General features: G+C 45.5%; 2 protein-coding genes across 5 annotated transcripts in view; one reads left to right on the top strand and one right to left on the bottom strand.

Moving 5' to 3' along the window:
- The window catches only part of LOC140077022 (protein Niban 2-like), a 45307-nt gene extending 35238 nt beyond the window's left edge, over window positions 1–10069 (top strand). For all 3 annotated transcript variants that reach the window (XM_072123865.1, XM_072123864.1, XM_072123863.1), the window contains exons 7-15: window positions 1012–1127; window positions 1500–1604; window positions 3549–3711; window positions 5855–6042; window positions 6128–6283; window positions 6557–6673; window positions 7529–7636; window positions 8193–8304; window positions 8395–10069. In XM_072123865.1, coding sequence (XP_071979966.1) covers window positions 1012–1127; window positions 1500–1604; window positions 3549–3711; window positions 5855–6042; window positions 6128–6283; window positions 6557–6673; window positions 7529–7636; window positions 8193–8304; window positions 8395–9368 — 2039 coding nt within the window. In that variant the 3' untranslated portion in view covers window positions 9369–10069. The remainder of the gene's footprint in view (window positions 1–1011; window positions 1128–1499; window positions 1605–3548; window positions 3712–5854; window positions 6043–6127; window positions 6284–6556; window positions 6674–7528; window positions 7637–8192; window positions 8305–8394) is intronic.
- On the bottom strand, window positions 10035–21335 carry SLC31A2 (solute carrier family 31 member 2). Of its 2 annotated transcripts, XR_011849686.1 has the most exons (5): window positions 21230–21335; window positions 18548–18614; window positions 12073–12328; window positions 10434–12001; window positions 10035–10325 (listed from the first exon to the last, which is right to left on the bottom strand). XR_011849686.1 is itself a non-coding variant. In XM_072123866.1 (4 exons), the coding sequence occupies exons 1-4, from the start codon at window positions 21233–21235 to the stop codon at window positions 11815–11817; spliced, it is 516 nt and encodes a 171-aa protein (XP_071979967.1). In that variant the 5' UTR covers window positions 21236–21335; the 3' UTR covers window positions 10035–11814. The 2 variants fall into 2 exon arrangements, 1 of the variants encoding a protein (XP_071979967.1); XM_072123866.1 differs by having other exon boundaries at window positions 10035–12001.
- Between the last annotated feature and the right edge of the window lie 888 nt (window positions 21336–22223).

Genomic DNA, 22223 nt, shown 5'->3' with positions numbered 1-22223 from the left:
GCATACAATTGACTATAGGTGGGCACAGGCAGCCACACATCTGTGCACTCTGCCCCGCACAATGTATAATGTCATCGGACAGCGTCACCGCCTCATCATGCAGTACGCAAGCAGAGTGTATGGACATATATGAATACATGCATTTTTATATATAAAGAGGGAGGGGACGCTGCTTCTAGACATTTTATTAATGAGGGGAGGCTGCTGGATAGTATATATATTATATAATCTATGGTGCACAAGTATGATATATATGTAGCATATATGTGTATTATCAAGTGTAATGTGCGGGATGAGCGGTGTCAGCAAGAGTTTAGGTATATGGGACCAAAGTTGTTATAGGAGCCCATAGGTATCTTGTTATGCCACTGGTGCAAACATTGCTTCATCGTAATCTAATATTGACAGCCCCCCTCCCCCCCACCTTCTCCTTCAGATTGTGCAGGTTTGACCAGATAAAGCCCAGCATCTACTTTATTTCATGGTCAACGAGTCTTGACCTCATGACAATAGGAGAAGATTCTTTGTTCCTTGCTACATACCCACTCCATGAACCGTACATTGTTATCTCACTAGACCATTGTCTTCTTTTATCTCCCACTTGTTCCGCCGTGTCCTCCGCAGCCGTGCTCTCCGCTGTATACTTAGATACACACAGTTACACTTCTATAGTGCACACCTGTAAATACAAACCCCCCGTCTGCAGGGGGTGGAGACCTGTGATACGGAAGGGCCTGATACACACAGGGGTGAAATGCTATCGTTTTCTTCTGTCCTTTTTTTTTTTTGTTTTAAAGTAAATGTCAAACTTTTTTTTTGTACTACTAGGAGGGGGCTAATATCTGTACAGAGCATGGCCGGGGTTCATGTCATTCACACATTTTCCCTGGTCTGGGGGCAATGGCCTTACAAGGGGACAGGGAAATTGTATAACAGAAAGCACCTTTTTAGCATGACATAAAGTATTTGCCTATACATGAGTTAAATAACCAAGTCCTCTCTCCCTGTCAGGTATCCCTGAAGATGCTCGCGTTGAATCTGCAGCTTTCACAGACTCTGTCAGGCTCTATAGGCAAACACGGGATCAGTATGGGACCTGGGACATGCTGTGTGGCAACCAAGTACAGGTACAGAGCATTATTACAATCTCTAGGTTTACATGAATTGAGCACAGTACCGGGCAAGGGACTCCCAAGGGACAGCCTTGCAGCGCTGGAGACCTGGGTTCAAGTCCCAGGGTCAACATCTGCAAAGATTTTTATATGTTCTCTCTTTGTTTGCGTGGGTTTCCTCCGGGTCCTCCGGTTTCCTCCCACACTCCAAAACATACTGGTAGGTTGATTAGATTGAGAGCCCCATAGGGACAGGGACCGATTTGGCAAGTTCCGTTCAGCGCTGCATAATCGAATTCTACTGTATGTTCTCCATTGCTATGCCTTCATACAATATACTATGATACAACATACAAACATACTAAGTTTTTGCCTTCTTTGGTTCAGGTCCTCAGCAATCTGGTGATGGAGGATCTTATTCCTGACTTGAAAAACATCATTGGCCCCAAATTAAGAGGAAAACCACAAGAACGACAGAGGACCTGGTTGTTGGTGAGTCACTGGATCAGTTCCTGTTAATCAAAATGTGCAGAAAGAAAATGTGCAGGGGAAATGAAACAAAGTTATAGGAGCTAATAAAGATGACTTTTCCATATATAGTTTATTCCATATACGTTTACAGATCCTCCTATACTACACAAGTGCATTGGAAGCCCCTATGGCTTTGTGAACTGTGAGGATCCATGTGGACTTCTCTTTCCTCACATTTTAGTTCATGTTGTGAGCATCCATCTGACTTTTTGTCTGTGTGAGCACTTTTGTCACAAGAAGTTCTGTCTCATGATACACAAGGGAACATATCATGGGGGTCATTTACTAAGGGCCCGATTCGTGTTTTCCCGGCGCGTTACCCGAATATTTCCGACTTTTCCCTGTATTGCCCCAAGATTTTGGCGCACGCGATCGGATTGTGGCACATCGGCGCCAGCATGCACGCGATGGAAATCGGGGGGCGTGGCCGAGCGAAAACCCGACGGATTCGGAAAAACTGCCGCATTTAAAACAATAAAAGTGTCGCTTGGGACGCGCTTACCTTCACTTGGTCCGGCTCGGCGAAGTTGAGCGCGTTCAGATGCTTTTCAGCACAGCAGCGCCACCTGGTGGATGGCGGAGGAACTACCTTGATGAATCCTGGCCGGACCCGAATCCACCGCAGAGAACGCGACGCTGGATCGCGAACGGACCGGGTAAGTAAATCTGCCCCCATATGTCATGATGACAACATGGAAGATTAGGGGAAGGGTTCCGGATGCTTTGCTGCAAGCTCAGACCCAACACGGAGAGTAGCGAGTAGACACATGTGTTTATCCAAGCTCTCCAGGAATTAGTTCCACACTCAGATATTGGATACGGCCTCTGTTCTAGTTTTCATTCTAGAATAGATTCCTCCTGTGGAAACTGTAGGAAAATCAATGGGAATCGCTTGCAGTCAATAACATAAGATGCAGAGATTGCAACATTTCATATTTTATGCACTAATCTAACAATGTAACAATATTTATCATGTAACAATGCCCAGACTACAAAGCGGTAGAATACATTTACTACATTAGACTGAGTTTACTTGCTCATTCACCAATTTCCAAAGCTCCCCTTACAATTGAATGAAGCAGCACAACCTGAAAGAGACCCCTGAATCTGCAGCTTTCACAGACTTAAATAGTTGATACAACTCCTTTAATGCCATGTTTTGTGGCATAACCTGGTCGTTTTATTTTATTTATTTTTTTTTACACATTCAGACAAAATATCCTATTACTGATGTATGTAAAGGTTAACGCTGATGTGTACGATAAATCCGCCAGCTTCAGTGTCATCGTACATGAATGGCGACTGCACCTGTTATGTAGAATTTGCCATTTAAAGTCATTTGTGAAGAAATGTCTGAGGCTGTCACTTGATTTCCTGAGACTTCTCCCTTCTTCCTGATACGGCTGTATGAGGCTCAAGTATGTGCCGGCTATTATCTGCAAGTACGGTGCTCAGCGAGATAAGACGAGAGGACACACTTCACTGACACAAGAGCTTTTCACACAATATAACATGATTTATATGGAAGAGAAAGAGACTGGGAATAGTCTACCCGTCCAGGTTCATCAGATTTTTCTAGGAGACTAATTTTTAGCATCAATCTATACGTCTGGCTGCTCTTACTCCTAATATGTTTGCAAATTGCAAGTCACCGATGCCACTGGTGGTCAACTTCTTACAGGGCAACATCTAATTATATTGGATTTTTCGTTACAAGTTTTCCGCTGCGATAAGCTGTCTCCATATATAATCTACCTGTGCTCCACCTTTTATCTACTTGGACATAACCACGTGAGCACGGGCCGAGCTGAACACACAAGTTTATCAAAAAGACGTCTGTAAAAAGACAAAGGCTGGTCTGGAATACAACAGAAATATGTCACTGAAATAATTTCTTCTTCTCAGATTTCTGATACGGTGTATAGGATGGTACATGAGCAGGCGCGGCTGTTTTATGAAGGCCTGGAGAAGAAATGTAGCGAAAGGAGAGCACAGATGGAGAGTCAGATACGAACCGACATGGACCAGATCATCGCCTGCAAGGAGCATGTGTCCAACAAGATTCGAGGTAAAAGGAGAGATCTAGAAAACTTTAAGGAATTGATAGAGAAAGTGTATTGGAAAATTGTCTTTTCATTACACAAACAATATCAATCCTTTTAAAACCTTAAAGGACATCTACCACCAGGATAAAGGATTGTAAACCAAGTATACTGACATCCAGGTGGGATCCCTCTGGTAGCATCCGCTCTTCTTTTAAGCTTTGTACTCCTTTGTGTTTTGTGCTTAAAATTATGCAAATGATCCTGATGGCCTCCAGACTCTATTAACATCTATGGAGCCTGGAGCCCCTCTAAAATTATGTAAATGAGCCTGAGGGGCTCCAGGCTCCATAGATGTTAATAGAGTCTGGAGGCCATCAGGAATCATTTGCATAATTTTAAAGGCCAGAGGGGCACACACTAGTATGTCAGTGTGATTGATTTACAATCCTTTTAAAGCTGTTTGGCTGATGTTTGGCTGCAGCGACCATGTGGAGACATTATCACTACAGCCAAAGCAGAGCTTACTAATGGTGGCCCTGAGGAGTATTGGAATAAATGAGTCACTATCTTACAGTTACTGCCTTTTGGGAATAACATAATTCTAGCAAGCCTCTTTAATCTAGATTTACACTTTCCAGAGTTTTTACTAAATTCTCCTTTGCCCAGCAGCTATTCTTCCTGACTTCCGCATAGACGTGCAAGCACGGTTCAGCAGAGTGTGCATGGATGTTTATTAGGTTGATTGTAGTGAGTTGCTGATGTCTTGTCTTCTGTCCACCACTCCCAATCGTTCCTATACTTTGATCTGATTTACAACTATAGTTTCCTAAGGATCACTATACACTTACTAGACCAGTGGTGGCGAACCTATGGCACGGGTGCCAGAGGTGGCACTCGGAGCTCTATTTTTGGGCACCCAAGCCATCAACATAGCACTCCACATAGAACTCAAAGAATCATCCTGCAGTCCCAAGCGACTCAAGAAATGCAACACTTTCTTGATTGCTTGGGACTGCAGGAAGAGGTAGAACATGTGGAAAGGGGAGGAGTATCTTTAGAGCTCCTCTAGGCTTCTTCCTGTACAGGGGGATCATAGCGAGGTGCTACAACATTAGTCCAAATGTGCCCTTCTTTTTATTATCCTCAAGAGGCCGATATAATTGAAAGTTGTGGTAGAATAGGTAGCAATAAATAACTACTGTATATACTCGTGTATAAGCCGAGTTTTTCAGCACAAAAAATGTGCTGAAAAACGTCCCCTCGGCTTATACACGAGTCAATATACTTAAATATACGAGTAAAAATACTTAAAAAAAAATAAACTTATATACTCACCCTCCGGTGGCTCCGATGTGCAGCGCTGCTCCCCCGATGTCGGCGCCGCTTGTCTTCAGGCTTCGGCGCCTGTCTTCTTCCTTCTGCTGGGTGACGTCACACTAGGCGCCGCCCGGAGGGAAGACATGGCGGCGCCCAGCAGAAGAAAGAAGACGGGCGCCGAAGCCTGAAGACAAGCGGCGCGGACGCCTGAAGACAAGCGGCGCCGACATCGGGGGAGCAGCGCTGCACATCGGAGGGTGAGTATATAAGTTTATTTTATTTTAATGCTGGGGGCAGGCTGTATACCGCTGGGGGCAGGCTGTATACCGCTGGGGGCAGGCTGTATACCGCTGGGGGCAGGCTGTATACCGCTGGGGACAGGCTGTATACCGCTGGGGACAGGCTGTATACCGCTGGGGGCAGACTGTATACCACTGGGGGCAGACTGTATACCACTGGGGGCAGGCTGTATACCACTGGGGGCAGGCTGTATACTACTGGGGGCAAGCTGTATACTACTGGGGGCAAGCTGTATACTACTGGGGCAGGCTGGGCTGGCTGTATACTATAGGGGGCTGGTTGGCTATATACTGAGGGGGTCTGTGACCAATGCATTTCCCACCCTCGGCTTATACTCGAGTCAATAGTTTTTCCCAGTTTTTGGTGGTAAAATTAGGGGTCTCGGCTTATACTCGGGTCGGCTTATACTCGAGTATATACGGTACTTAAATTGCTATGCTGGCACTTTGCAATAAATAAGTGTGTCTTGGTTGTAGTTTGGGCAGCCGATCTCTAAAAGGTTCGCCATCACTGTACTAGACTCTTCACTGGACTTGTTTTGTCTCCCAGCTTCGGTGCTGCCCAAAGCCGAACTGTGCGTGAGAAACCATGTCCAGTCGCACATCCCATCTATTCTCGAAGCTTTGATGGTGCCAACAAGTCAAGGTTTTTCCGAAGTCCGAGAGCTGGTTTTCACTGAGGCCACAGAAATGAACAAGAACCTGGTGAATGAGGGAGGACGGGACAAGCTGGGCGAGGTAAGGTCATTACAAGTGATTACAAACTGAGATAATTGTCCCAAGGTGAGGCGTCATTATAACTTTTATATGTATGTGCCCCCAGCATATGGAAAAGATATCCCAGCTGGCGTACCATCCAGTGAAAATGCAGCAGTGCTATGAGAAGATGGATCACCTGAACCTAGAAGGCCTGCAGCAGAGGTTCGATGTGGGAAGTCCCTCTGTTTTCAAGCAGAGGGCACAGATTCTTATGAGAGAGGTGAGGAAATGCTAAGAAACACAAGGCCCAGTGTATAATGAGATCTAATCCACCTCTGTCCTGCTGAAATGATGAACCATGGCGCCCTCCAGTGGTGGTGTGTGATAGTATCATCATGAACACATACCTCACGTCACATCTATACTGGGCGGCCGCAACTTTTGAATGTGAATCCCAAATACCAGGGAAGATGTTGCTGACCTCTGATCCATCTTCATAGCGTCAATAAAATTATAAAAGATCTTGTAATAAAGTGATCTCTTTCCATTATAGCAAACAGACAATGCAGCGTTCACCTTTGAGCAGCTCATACATCAGGAGCTGGCCAAATCTGAAGGAACGGAGAACCTGTGCCGAGACATCCAGCGTATACTAGAACGTGTTCTCAAGGTAAGAGACGTCCACTACACAAATCAGAAGGTAAAAAAAATACTCACCATCTCGGCTTGAATACAGGCAGTCCCCGGGTTACGTACAAGATAGGTTCTGTAGGTTTTTTCTTAAGTTGAATTTGATCTGTATATTTTATCATTGTAACCCCAGCCAAAATTTTTCTGGTCTCTGTGACAATTGTCATAAGAACCAGGATTAACAATAAAGCTTAATTGCAGACACCTGTGATAACCGTTACAGCTGTTTATGGTAGCCTAAGGTTAATGTAGAGTAAATCACCAACATGCAGAGGTCCGTTTGTAACTAGGGGTTGTCTGTAAGTCGGGTGTTCTTAAGTAGGGGGGTGCCTGTTTGGATCCAAATGCTGCACTGGCATTCTATCCAGCATATTAGTGGCAAAAAGGCTCTCAAAACAGTTAGGCCCCTTTCACACGACCGTTTATGGTGACTGTATGCTAGACATATGAATGGCCGTCATATAAGTGCATAGTGCACGGCCCAGTACACATCGTTTCACCTGTTCTGTCACCGGAAAAGATAGTGCATGGTCTATCTTTTTCAGTACGTATGGCCTGGCAGCATGGCTCCCTATGGAGAGGGGAGGGGTGAGGAGGGCTCGCCTCTTCACCGGAACTTAGGTGATGCCTGGGCGCAGCTTACGTTTGTGTGAAAGAAGCCTTACAGTAATACAAGTAAATAGAGACTGTAAGTGACTGACAGAGAGACCGGCCGCCATGTCCTGTGTACAGCTGCATAGTGATATAGACGTTAGTAAATACTTTCTGAACCCCAGATGGAAAAGTCATTGAGTATTCATAGAAGGAGGACTTTAATATCTTGCGCTTTTCACAGAAATACGATTACGACAGCAGCACCGTCCGGAAGAAGTTCTTCCAAGAAGCTTTACTACAGATCATCATCCCTTTTCTACTGAAGAAGCTGGCTCCGACCTGCAAATCCGTGAGTGTGGGGTGAAGGGAGGAAATAAGAGGATGAAGGAAGTGGAAAGGAAGCAGTGGGCAGACGTGATAAGAAGAACAGGACTATAAACCACTAGAAAGCAGAAGTCCAAACACAATGGGGCAGATTTATCACCCAGAAGTGGGTGGGGAGGGGGCTTCAATTAGCTGTAACGTCACTACAGCCCCAATGGGATTGATATAGATTTCGCCTTCTATATACTGAGCCTCTTACTAGATTGGACACATCAGTAGACCTCGATTCGTATATCAAATGGGTCAAGCCCTTGGCCCCTTTTTCAGATGTCTAAAAAATTGTGTGGAGCTTTAGGGTCTCATTGGGTGAAAATCCTTTGAATGAATGAGAATGTCGTAAACCCAACAGCAAAATGCAACATTCAGAATAGTTGTCAGCGTTTGACAGCTTCCTCCTGACGCAGGATAAGCCAATCGGGCAGCTAATAAATGACTTCTCACTTACTGCAGACGTGTTATCTGTAACTCCATGTGGTACAGTGCGAGACATTTCATATAACTGTGCTCTGTGTCCTCGGCAGGAGCTCCCCCGTTACCAGGAACTGATATTTGAGGAGTTGTCGCGGTTTGTGCTGGTGGAGAATATCTATGAAGAGGTTGTACTACAGACTGTGATGAGAGATATTATACAAGGTAAAGCTGGAGCAAGCATTGGATTTACTCTAGCGGTGGAGGTGGAACTGTATTATTTACTAAATTGTTTGCATCTTTCATCATTTTCAGCGGTGAAGGACGCCGCCACCCAGCGCAAACACAACTTGTACCGGGACAGTATGGTGATGCACAACAGTGACCCCAACCTCCATCTTCTTGGCGAGGGGCCTCCCATAAACTGGACTGATGACTATAGCAATGACCACGCTGGGGATCGGCACGGCAGATCTCGCCAAGTGGTTTCCATCATACAAGATGATGAGGCACCCGAATACTTAGAATCATGTCAGGAGGCACCAGCTAATGAAGACATCCCTGAGGAACCGGGCTCCAGCGATGTCCACGCCATCCGTAGCATGCTAGTCAAAGAATTTAATGTGGAAGTTCCAGTTACGGACTTTGCAGACGGATCTTCTCAAGAAACACCCCAAGAAGAGGCAACCAATGTGAACCATTCCCAAACAGAGCAAGTGAAACCTGCCGAGCCAGAAACCGAAATGCACGTTTCACCTCATGAGACTTGTGAAGATGAGGTGGATCATAGTCACGTAGAGGAGATGCCCTCTCAGGACCATGTGCAAGATGTTCAACGTGTAGAGGCAACTCCGGAGGATGAGCAGATAGAAGAACATGACAATGTTACAGACGTCTTAGGTCATCGTGGGCCTGAAGATATTGAGGAGGAGACCAGCGACCATGTAGATGAGGAGCAACAACACCAAGCCCGGGAGAGCTCATTGGCGGCACAGCAACTGGTTAAATTGGTGTTGGAACGTGCGAGTGCTGAACACAACGAAACCGAAGCAGAAGAGCAGGCAGTACATGGAAGCCATGAGGAAACCTCTTCCCTTGTCACCCCTACAGAAGAAAGCCAAGCACCGCCGCCGCCACTGCTGTCTCCCGATACACACACAGTGCACACCACACCCGATGATAGCGGCTTCCAGTCACCCCTCAGCGAGGAAGAAGAGGACGCAGAAGGCTACAGAGAAATCCCTGTACCCGCTCCACGCAAGCGCGATGAGGTGATCACCCAATTCTGAGGACCGGTAACATGGGACTGAGCTTGTATATGAACTTCTCTGGAGGGCAGCGCCACGCTCTCCTTCCTGGGCACAGAACTACTTATTTAAATGCTTTTTGGCTCTGCTACTCTCTGCTGTGCCAGGGACGCTATTTTTGCTTTATTTTTTTTCCCCCCTTTTCTTTTGAGGAAGTATTCAATATTCACCAGCACAGTCGCACCTCTGCTCTATAATGTCCTGTCACGCCAATAGATTCACCAAGTCACTAAATCTCACTTCCACCCTCCCGGTGATCAGAGTCCTAGAGCTTACACCATTACTGCCACCTTCACTTCCCGTATAAACACTAACCCCAACGTCAGTGTCTCCCCCTGGTGGAAGGATCACATATGTTACATTTGCCAAAATGTGGCAGATAAGTCATTCCAGAGGAAGGGTTATTCCTATAGCACAACCACTTACCTCCTAAATCTTTATTGGTTCCTGTGTGTAGCATTGCACAGGTAATCAGAGCGCCCATTCCGTAACCGGAGGGGGTCACTGACCCTAGGGGAGCACTCACACACCACGTCCTAAGCCGAGCAGTGCCTTCTATCCGGATCCACACCTGCGGATTTTCCTCTTTTAAATATATTTTATTAAAACTTTTAAATGTTTTAAAGAAATAAGGAAAAAAGCTTCTAATTAATAATAAATAAAACCTTTTATTATAAGAAATATGAAGGTCGTGTGACACATTTTCTGTGTGGATTCATGGAGGGAGAACTTCTCCATTGAGAGAGGCACGCGTATCCATCCAGTGCAAAGTGTTAGATAAATACATGTACTGGTACCGGAGCCGAGAGGATGGGACGCTCACTACACAGAATGCTACAAGTAAAACAAATTAATCATTACAAATAGATTTTGGGTCTGCAGCTCCTGCATTTCCATGATAGCAGCCGACGTAGAAGAGCGACTACACAGGATCTGTACCTCTACCCTGTTACCATGAGGGCAGAGGAGGGAAAGACTACACAGGATCTGTACCTCTACCCTGTTACCATGAGGGCAGAGGAGGGAAAGACTACACAGGATCTGTACCTCTACCCTGTTACCATGAGGGCAGAGGAGGGAAAGATACTAGGATGCAGCATCAGACTACACAGGGATTGTTGGATGACTGTTACCATGGAGATACATTGCTTTGTACAGAACTGTAGACCCCTCCAAAAAGAAAATTCTTAAAGGGGTTGTCAATTTTTGAAAAAATTTATAATACTTCAAAATCAATTAAGTTTCCCAATATACTTTCTTTATCAAATTCTCAAAGTTTTCTAGATCTCAGCCTCCTAACATTTTTATAGGAAGCTTTACTGTTTACTTCCTGTGGATAAACGCAGTTCCCTGGTCATGTGATGTCACACAGGTGCATGGCTCATTATATCCCTGGCCATGTGATGTCTCACAGGCTCATTGTGTTCATTGTCACGTGATACAGCTTTGATTACCCGGTGTGAATTTCGGACCAATGGGTCCTTTGCACTTAGTCGTAGCCTTAAGCAATGACAGAATATTCAAGGAAACATCCTAGGTGATGAACCGTGCACCGATGCGACATGACCAGGGATATAACGAGCCGTGCACCTGTGTGAAATCACATGACCAGCGATATAACGAGCCGTGCACCTGTGTGAAATCACATGACCAGCGATATAACGAGTAGTGCACCTGTGTGAAATCACATGACCAGCGATATAACGAGTAGTGCACCTGTGTGAAATCACATGACCAGCGATATAACGAGTAGTGCACCTGTGTGAAATCACATGACTGGTGTTTATCCACAAGAATGGATACAGAAAGTATATTGGGAAATTGTAGAACTTTTCCTTACACTAACAGTATCACATATTTGCTGAAAGTGGACAATCCCTTTAAGGAATTTAATTGTAGAGGCAGCAGCAATGTGAAAATAACCCAAAGAAAACATTCCCAAAATCCTCTATTTTTTGTGATGGAGTAAGACATATCTGGCCACCTGGGTGTACTGCGGCTCTACATGCAGCAGCCATCGATGTGTAATACAGGCGCCAGCAGCCTCGCCCCATAGCAGCAGCTTTGGATTTAGAATTAAAATCTGAAACAGATTCTTCAAAAAGAAGATATTTGGGAAGTTTTCTTCATTATTCCGGGAATGGATCCCAACGGCTCCAGGATACAAGATATTGTCTGTATTTATCGAGGAACATGAATATTTACATCTGCATCATAAAAACAGTAAAAAAGTTATAGAATTGAGCCATAAAACACTAAAAATATAAGGCCACCGAACCGTGGTATTAGAGCTCACAATCAGAACCAAACCCCACACTAACTGGTTATACCGGTCAGAGTGGGAGAAGACCCCACGTTACCCCAGCGTGTGCCCCTACAGCTGTCCGTCAGTGTCTGGAAGACGTGGGGCTCATTCTCCGGGAGCCCCCTATAAATCGTGAGGCTTTGGGTATCTGGTGATTAGAGGGAAGGCCACATAGTATCCGAGGGCAGAGCCGATAATCACAGCGATGAAGATGGTGGCGTTGTAGGACATGACACACAACATCAAGACGTATCCGAGGAAAACCTGGGCCGTGTGCAGGAGGGCGACCGAGGAGTGTAGGAACCACCACCTGTGTGTAGAGAGAGCAGTGAGTGGGGGAGGGGATGCAGAACTGGAGGGGTCCAAACCCCCGGCACTTACCGACACGTAGAGGAAGAAGAGATCTGCACAGGAGGAACAGAGTCCTCCCCCGGAAACAAGGGATCATGGGTGTGTCCAGGGTCAGAGGTCGCAGGCAGGTTCGCCTCCGTGTCAGAGGTGAGTGGGGCGTAAGGGGCAGCGTCTGGTGTCACTGGTATCGTCCGGATAACCCGGCTGAGAAGGTTGGATTTCCACACTTTTGAAAGTTCGTAGAGAACGGTGAGGAGCAAGACCACCACGAAGGAGAGCATGAGACCTGGAGGGGGGAACACGAAAAATCACAGGAGTAATACACCGAAACCCCCAAAACATTACTCATCTCACACCCGATCCCGGACACATAGAAGACCGGACCTGGAGTTCGGCTGCAAGACCTATTGGCGGTCGAACAGCCAATAAGGTGAATTGACTCCCCGGCTGTGATTGGCCAAGGGCACCAGGTCTCAATTTGCCGGATTGGCTGTTTGGCCACTAATCTAGCAATAGGTCCAGGACACACAGCCAAATGTGAACGCCAGGACCGCTCAGCTCTTCCTGCAAAATCAGTTTTGTGTGTCTGTCCGTCTAGGTTATATGCACGGGAAGGGGATTTAATCTGAACCTGTTGACACCTTTTACCTGACTAAACTACTCGCCCTCTCAGGTAGAGTATGAAATGTCCTTTATAAGACTCCCTCTTTAACGAGAAGGCTCACCTATAAAAAAAATCTCCTCCAGTCATGTGAAAATGAGCAGAGAAGAGTCACATTTTGCCTAAAACGAGTCACTGCAGGGAAATGTCACTGCAGACGTCTCTGTCTTCAGTTTTATACCACCTAGAATCATGAATTTGTGTCATATTTAGGGACCAAGCTCTGTGCAGCGCTGCATAATCTGTAGGCGCTATATAAAGAATTATTATTATTATTTAAGATAAGGATCTCATCTTCATATGAGGCTTGTGGTTCTGTGAGCTACAGAACCAGAGATACAATGAAGATATTCTTATATTTAACATGACACCACATATTCCCCAGCACTATAAAACTGAAGATATGGCCACCTGAAGCAAAGTTTCTTGTAGCTTCTAAACATGACTCATGTCAGGCAAATACGACTCACCAGGCTGTGACCTCTGAGAAGGAGCAGGAGGTGGAGCTGTAAAGGAGCACAAAGGTGGGGGCCAAGCTCTGAGGCGGGAGTAACACAGACAAGCCACATGTTGTTTTTTTAAATACATCCAAACCAAAGTCCAACCCCTGTGACTACCCCAGGATTTTGGCAGGATGCAAGGTAAGTTATAACACACAATTATATTGTAAAGCAAATGCTAAGAAAAGGCAGAAAGGCAGATGTGCAATGCAGGTGTATTAATCTTTTGCAACCTGTCTTTAGTGAAAATGAGGTCCCTGGTGACAGGTTCCCTTTAATGTAATGTGACCAGGGTGATGTAATGTAAGGTCCTTTACCCATTTACATTTGCAATGTCTACCCCATGAATGTATCTGATCACATGAATTCACAGCAGCCTCCATTGACGTCTACTCCTCCCCATCTTCCATGGAGGCTGCTGTGGTCTCATGTGATCAGATACATACACAGGGTTGTCAATGTAACAGGACCTTAGATATGTCACCATAGTCAAAAGCCATGAAGTGGTCAATGATGTAACAGAGTGATCTCTCAATTTTTCACATAGCAGCATGTCATAGCATGAGACCTGTCAATCAGGAACAAGGAGGCGGGGCAATGCAAGTAACCCATAAATTGGACTCACTCAGGGTGCATTCAAACATATCATTGAGACAAGGTGCTCCTACTCCACTTAGGGTCGGCTCCAGGTCTCAGTAGACCCCTGGGCGGCAGAACCTCAGTTGGTCACTGTTTTAGTTTCTGAATTTTTAAGAGTTCAGTCTCCTGTTCCCTAAAATATTTCATCAAGTTTATCATCCCAAACAGGCCCAACCATAGTTATTTATATACAGACCCCCCATAGTTATTAATATACAGCCCCCCCATAGTTATTTATAAACAGCCCCACCCATAGTTATTTATATACAGCCCCCCCATAGTTATTTATATACAGCTCCCCCATAGTTATTTATATACAGCTCCCCCATAGTTATTTATATACAGCTCCCCCATAGTTATTTATATACAGCCCCCCCCATAGTTATTCATATGCAGCCCCCCCATAGTAATTTATATACAGCCCCCCCCACAGTTATTTATATACAGCCCCCCCCCACAGTTATTTATATACAGCCCCCCCCACAGTTATTTATATACAGCCCCCCCATAGTTATTTATATACAGCCCCCCCATAGTTATTTATATACAGCCCCCCCCCATAGTTATTTATATGCAGCCCCCCCATAGTTATTCATATACAGCCCCCCCATAGTTATTTATATACAGCCTCCCCCATAGTTATTCATATACAGCCCCGCCATAGTTATTTATATACAGCCCCCCCCATAGTTATTTATATACAGCCCCCCCCACAGTTATTTATATACAGCCCCCCCCCACAGTTATTTATATACAGCCCCCCCCACAGTTATTTATATACAGCCCCCCCATAGTTATTTATATACAGCCCCCCCATAGTTATTTATATACAGCCTCCCCCATAGTTATTCATATACAGCCTCCCCCATAGTTATTCATATACAGCCCCCCCATAGTTATTCATATACAGCCCCCCCATAGTTATTTATATACAGCCCCCCCATAGTTATTCATATACAGCCTCCCCCATAGTTATTCATATACAGCCCCCCCATAGTTATTTATATACAGCCTCCCCCATAGTTATTCATATACAGCCTCCCCCATAGTTATTCATATACAGCCCCCCCATAGTTATTTATATACAGCCCCCCCATAGTTATTTATATACAGCCCCCCCCATAGTTATTTATATACAGCCCCCCCCCCCCATAGTTATTTATATATAGCCCCCCCCATAGTTATTTATATGCAGTCCCCCCATAGTTATTCATATACAGCACCCGCATGGTTATTTTATATTGGAATCAGGGGATTTGAATAGAAGTTTACAAACTGATATTTGTAACATTGCAGCCACGGAGAGGAACCATTAGGAATAAGGGCAATGCTTTATAACCATAGTTGTTAACTAGTATTTATTTTGGGTGGGTAATTTGTACGACAGGTTCTGTTTAAATGTTTCATTTTGGGTCTATGTGTATGGACACCCCGTCTCTTCTGTGATATAGAATATGTGTATAAGGTGGATCAGCTGTTAGTAACGGATCATTTGTTCTGTATCTTTTGTATCATCCACTTATTATCAATAATAGTAGAAGCTCCGCTGCAGTCCCATCATCTCATGGATAAGTCACCAATATCTCAAACCAGGAAAATCCCTTTAAGGCCAAGTTTTTCACAATATGAACCTAACCCAAAACTATTAACGAATATTAGTTTATAGCAAAAGTGGAAATTCATATGAAAAGAAAGAGGAAGTGATAAGAAATCATAAGACGCAGCCACAAGTATTTAACTGTTTGACTGATAGCGACTTATTAGGGCACATTTACTAAGGGCCGTGCACAAATTTATTGTCAGACTCAGGCCCGGCGCTAGCACCCGGCCAAGCTGGGCAAGTGCCGGGGCCCCGGGGTACTGGAGGCGCCCACTCGGGCCCCCGGATCAATTGTACCAGTGTCGTTATAAGACACTGGTACAATTGATCACCATCCGGATCGATCGCTTTTCTGCCTCTATGCTGCGCTGGTGGGGAGCGCAGCATAGAGGCAGAATCTAAAACTCACCTGTCCCGGTTCCCACGATGCGGCGCTCCGCAGGGTATGCGACGGCTCTGAAGCCGGCGCACATGATGACGTCACTGGATCATGTGTGCCGGCTTTAGAGCCGGCGCGTACGGGAGGCCCTGGACGAAGACAGCTGCAGGCGCTGCGCCGGGGGAACCAGGAAAGGTGAATTCTTTTTTTTTATTTTCTTTCCCGGAGGGGAGGGGGTTCAGTGTGTCTGCAGGGAGAGGGTGGGGGTCAGTGTGTCATCAGGGAGGTCATTGTGTCAGCAGGGGGGAGTTCAGTGTGTCCGGAGGGGGGGTTCAGTGTGTCCGGAGGGAGAGGGGGGGGGTCTGTGTGTCGGCAGGGGGGGTTCAGTGTGTCCGGAGGTGGGGTCAGTGTGTCCGCAGGTGGAGGGGGGGGGGTTCAGTGTGTCCGTAGGGGGAGAGGGGGTTCAGTGTGTCCGCAGGGGGGTGAGGGGGTCAGTGTGTCCGCAGGGGGGTGAGGGGGGTCAGTGTGTCCGCAGGGGGGTGAGGGGGTCAGTGTGTCCGCAGGGGAGGGGGGGGCAGTGTGGCCACTGGAGGGCGGCCCACGGAGGGGCCCACTAAGGCTCTGTCGCCCAGGGGCCCACTAAGACCTGGAGCCGGCCCTGGTCAGACTCTTGTACGTTCTTTTATGTGCAAAGCGTCCATACCACATATGTGCCACATGTGACCCTTTTGTGTCGCGGCTGCACTTTCGGCACTGAAATGGACGTTCCGCTGCTCAGTCGGACCGTGCACCACATTTATCATACAAAGTCTGACAGAAATCTAAGCATTTGCATTACAATATAATTGTGTGTTATAACTTACTCTTGCATCCTGACCAAATCCTGGGGTAGTCACAGGGGTTGGGCTTTGGTTTGTATGCATTTCAAAAAAACAACATGTGACTTGTCTGAGTTGCAGGCAGCCTCCATGTTTGTGCTCCTGTACAGTTTGTCCCTGCCCCACTGATGTCAGGCTGACCAGGCTGTGACCTCTGAGAAGGATCAGGAGGTGGAGCTGTACAGGAGCACAAAGGTGGGGGCTGAGATCTGAGGAGTGAGTAACACAGACAAGCCACATGTTGTTTTTTGAAATGCAAATCAAGCCCAGCCCCTGTGACTACTCCAGGATTTTGTCAGGGAGCAAGGTAAGTTATAACACACAATTATACTGTAATGCAAATGCTTAGAAATTGCAGAAAGGCAGATTTGCACTGCTGGTGTGAAGGGCTTCTGCAACCTGTCTCTAGTGAAAATTAGGTCCCTGGTGACAGGTTCCCTTTAAGGGGGTTGTCCACTCACAACAAATAACTCATCTCAGCAGGGGTGCGTTCTCGGGGCGTTTTTAAATGCTTGTTTGAATCAGTCTTTCTTCCTTTCTCCAAGTGTAAGTAGCTGTGAAGGTCTTAACACAGCTGCTTACACTTCCAGAAATTAAGAAAAATGGATTCAAACAGGGTAAAGAAGCAAAAATGCATTTAGAAACGCACCGTGTGACTACATCCTTAGTCATGAGGAGTCCGTCCAGGATCTCCCCTCGCCTCCTTTCACTATCCGCCCCTTCACTCCTCTCACTTCTGCTCTTGCACCCTGGATGTCGGTCTTCTCCTCGATTCTCCCTCCTATCCTGCACCGCCCATGTGCTTTGTTTACACAGAGTCGCCTGTGACAACAACTTACCAATGAGTGGCGGATCAGAGGGTGGAATTTGCCAGGTATTTGGGGCGTGACTATGGTAAGCAGAGGAGCGGGAGGGTGTATCCAGACAGCCTGGGGGACGGATTACAAGAATCCAAAAGATCCTGTCACAGGCATCATTTGCATATGGCTCCTGGGCCAAACAAAAGACGATTTTTGTAGCGACGGATTGATGTAAGAAGGGGAAGGATGATCCGTAGATGTGACAGTCGGAAAAGTCTGTATGTGATGCAAAAAAAGCATGACGACAATGACAAATTTTGGTATCCCCATGATCATACCGTCCCAAAGGATAAAGGGGAGGTGTCGTTTGGAGAGAACAGTGGGAAAAACGAGGTGGAGCTCATACAGGGTGAGAGATCGCCCACATGATACATGGCTCTTCTCCTGGAACCCACTAGTTAAATCTCTGATACTGCAGCCACACTAAGGCTGCGTTCACACAAGGCGTTTACACTGCGTTTGGTAACGCAATACAACAGCTGAGAAGATTTTTATTCTTCACTCCTACTTCATTGCTGTTGACATTTGCGTTTACATAACCCAATGTTAACATTGTGTTAATGAAATATTAACATGTGTTAATGTGTACATTTTGTTGACATCATTGTAACATATATGTTAACATTGTGTTTTGCAAACACAAATGTTAAAAGCTGTGAACCTCCGCTGCTGTATTACGTTTCAAAGTGCAAAGTAAACGCCACGTGTGACTGCAGCCTGAGAGCATTCATATGATGTGTTCAGAAACACAATACAAGCACCTAAATGGTTCCGTTTGGGAATTTTGGATTGTTCACGTTGTTGCCCGTTTCCAGTTGCAAACATTTAGGGCGTGGTCAAACGTGGCACTGGGGGAGGGCCTTGGCCCAATCACAGATGTACTTCCAAATATCTGCAACGCAAGCGCCACGGGTAATCACGTCTGACATTAGGAGAAGGTCCTGCCCGCTGCGCTTGTGTCCTCAATATTAGGAACGGCATCTCCTACCTGCCAGGGTCTGGACCGACCAGAAGTCAAACAACAAGGTCACCTGCTCCGAGAAGACGAAATACATCTGAGGAGGAAGAAAGGAGAAATTGTGTGAATAAAATTGTCGGGTCAAAGCCACAAAAGTAAAAGCGCTTCATAGATTTTTGAACTACAAAGTCAGGAAAAACAAAGCGACGCCAAGTAACGGGGTCTAGCAGTTAAAGGAATTGTCCACTTTAAGCAAATTCGAGCAAATAATTGATATTGTTTGTGCCATGAAAAGTTATAGCACTTTCCAATATACTTTGTGCATCAATTCTTCACTCTGTATCAATTTCTAGATCTCTGCTTGCTGTCATGCAATAGGAAGCTTCATTGTCCACTTCCTGTAGATAAACCGGTCCAAGGTCATGTGATGTCACACAGGTGCGCGGCTCGTTGCATCACACAGATCTGATTAAACTGAGTGCATCTATGTGATATCACATGACTGGTGTTTATCTACAGAAAGGGAACAATGAAGCTTCCTGTTGCATGACAGCAAGCAGAGATCTAGAAATTGATACAGAGTGAAGAATTGATGCACAAAGTATATTGGAAAATGTTATAACTTTTCATGGCACAAACAATATACATTTTTTGCTTGATTGTGCTTAAAGTAGACAACCCCTTTAATTCCTATATAATAATCTCTCATACTTAGTAAAGTAGAACGGTTCCAAGTATACACTATTATCCTCAGAAGCACAAAACCAACTCAAAATACAGCAGCCTGATACTTATGAGTCTGCTGAATTCACAAGCGTGGCTCTGCTCGTGAATACAGCATACTCATAGCCACACTCTGTGCTGTATTCTATTACATGCAATATTTGATTATGAAATTTATGAGCCATCCTAAATGCCAAAAAAAGTATGGCACCTTCTTCCATACCTGACCAGGTGCCTATATATAGTGATGACTGTAGCTAAGCTGCAATACCACCTGCTACCCATAGTCAGGTGGGGCGCTGTTAATAGAAGAAAGCATCATGGAAATTGACATGAAATGAGGAGTACAGGGGCTTCTGCAGCAAAGACTAGAACTATACAGATAAGGATCAGTCCGTTATCCTGCAATAGGCCGTCTGTCACCTGATGTGGCCACTACCAGTCTATTCATTGCGAAGACTAGCGATCAACAACAACAACCTTGACCTTGAATGGATGAGGAAGTGAAGTAGGAATAAGAACCCCAATATAAAGTACAGATAAAATCCAATAACAATGCAATTTACAACAATTTACATATAGAACATTTCCTTCAAACTCATGTGATAATGGGCAGAGATGAGTCATATTCATCTGAGATGAGACAAGTTTAGAGGCTGCAGGGGGAAAGTAACATGAGACATCTCTATCTTGGACTTGGTAGTACCTAGAAACATGCTGCTGGTTTCATATAAAAACTAAGAATTTTATCTTTTAGCTGGCATCAGGCATGTGGTTCTGTGGTCTACAGAAGCGGAAATACAGGGAGTTAAAGGGAACGTTTCACCAGGAATGTTATTTGTGACAGGTTCCTGCTGATTTTAAAAATGTCTTTGTCAGCGGTTTAAATCATTTCAGTACTTTATAAGACTTTATTTCACATTACCTGGCTCCCTTCCATCAGTGTGTGGTGAGTCCTAGGGAAGGGACAGCCGCAGTCTGTGTGTGCTGTGTCAATCTCCTCATCCCTTCCCCTTCCTGTCATGTGTATTGAGCACGCAGGGGAGAGATGGGGATGGTGTGGAGGAGAAGAAGAATGTATGAGGAGACACAGGCTGCAACAGGGACTCACCACACTCTACTTGCATGGAGCCAAGTAATGTGAATGAAACTTATGTAATGTACTGAACTGATTCAGAATACTGACAAAAGGCATTTTTAAAAAAAATCAGCATAGCACAGGCTGCTGGGACCTGTCACCACCTAAAAATGACATTCATGGTGACAGGTTCCCTTTAAAGGCATAGTTGGAAATGTTTTGCTTTTTAAAATCGGGAAAAATTCAAATCATTCCTTTACATGTATAATCATGTAAACTAGATGACTAACATGTTGAGTGTCCACACGTCCCACATCCATCATAATAATATAAAGATAACTATTCCATTTGGTAATTGTCACAATTTTTGCCATTTTGCATCCAATAAAATTTTTTATCAAATTGTTGTCCCCAATAGATCGATGAAAACGCCAACTCGACACTTTAAAAAAATGACACCTTACGCAGATTCATACACCAAAGTGTGAAAAGCTTTAGACAATAGTTTAAACAAAACTATATACGTTTGGCATTTCTGTGACCCAAGAATAAGGGGAATGTGGGATTTTGTTTCCAGCTTCCCAGTACAAGGCATGGAATATTACATAGGAAGTATGAGGTGTCCCGCAGATTTCATGCAGTACTATGGCAGGCGCTGTTAGTGCAGGTGTGTACTGGGGCTGATACATTGTGGGTGGGCACTCCTAGACATTGCACTGGATGCAGCAGTAGGAGTAAAAGAGAGATGCCCATTTTCCCCGGGGAAGGAGTTATAGGATGCACTGCACCCGCAAGTCATGCTGGGAGTTGTAGTTTCCAGCACTTGCGTCGCTGTACTTTACGGTAAGGGTTCGGGTTGTGGCCGCCGTGCAGGGTATAACAGGCTGGTACATGGGGCAGGGGGCTCTCACCTGCATGGCTCCGGGTCCCGCACTGACACAGTACAACACCCAGACTCATCCGAACTTCCCCAATCAGCTGACTGTGTGAGAGCGGGGCATGTCGGGAAGTGGGCGGGGACATACTTGGGCGAGTCACGTGACCTGCACGGCTCTCCCTGTCTTGTTATGTACAGTGTGTACAGGGGTCAGGGAGCTCCTGCGGTATTCAGTCAGGGTTATAACCCGGCGCTGTAGAGTCCGAGTATCCCACAAGCCGCCATGTTAGCAGGCCTGTTTTATGCCGGGCTCACACCGTGCGTTTATTTCACCGTTTTGCAAATAAAACCCTTTTTTAAATAAATAGAATAGCGGCAGAAGAGATTAAAACAATAAAAAAAATCTGCCCCCAGCTGCTAAGTGCGTTTCTAAATGCACAGTGTGAACGAACCCCTATGCACCAGCATGTGTGCGATGCCCAATTATATTCCTATTCTGACCAGTCACTGTAGTAGTGGCTCCATGTTTAACATAACTAATTGCAGAGGATCTAACACAAGTGTGAACAGCGTCTTACTGGACACTAGGACTGTGCAATGCGTTATCGCGACATGTGCAGTCTGGATTCTGCACCTACAATGTAAATGTGACATGGAGCAGGACCGGGCACTGATGGGAGACTTGTCTGTTCTTCCATATTGTCAGATCTCTGAGGCGGCAGGTCACTCTCATACAGGTCCTATTCATAGGAGTTTTTATACAAGATTTTGGGTCACAACTCATCACCAGGAGCCGCCCAAATTGTGGTCCAGTTACCTGGAAACCATGAAGTGCGGACAACATCCAAGAGGAAAGGTCATCAGGGATGGTGGCAGAGGACGACCCATCACACCAAATCTTGGGTAACTCAAGGGTGGACACCCCCACAATACAGAAGACCAAGTTCTGACAAAATTTTGCCATCAATTCAGTCCACATCTTCAAACGGGATCACATAAGGAACCAAATAATCCAGTAAAATCTCCAG

This window comes from Engystomops pustulosus, chromosome 9, assembly GCF_040894005.1.
Source record: "Engystomops pustulosus chromosome 9, aEngPut4.maternal, whole genome shotgun sequence".
In the NCBI taxonomy this organism is placed as follows: domain Eukaryota; kingdom Metazoa; phylum Chordata; class Amphibia; order Anura; family Leptodactylidae; genus Engystomops; species Engystomops pustulosus.
The sequence above is the reverse complement of the archived record's forward strand: the minus strand, read 5'-3'. Positions and strand labels throughout refer to the sequence as shown.

Excerpts from the sequence above, each read along its gene's own strand:
- SLC31A2 (XM_072123866.1), bottom strand. Across the intron at positions 12,329-18,547 it reads GTCGGTCCAGACCCTGGCAG|GTCTCATGCTCTCCTTCGTG; the intron begins GTAGGAGATGCC and ends TCCCCCCTCCAG. Across the intron at positions 12,002-12,072 it reads TCTTCTTCCTCTACGTGTCG|GTGGTGGTTCCTACACTCCT; the intron begins GTAAGTGCCGGG and ends CTCTACACACAG.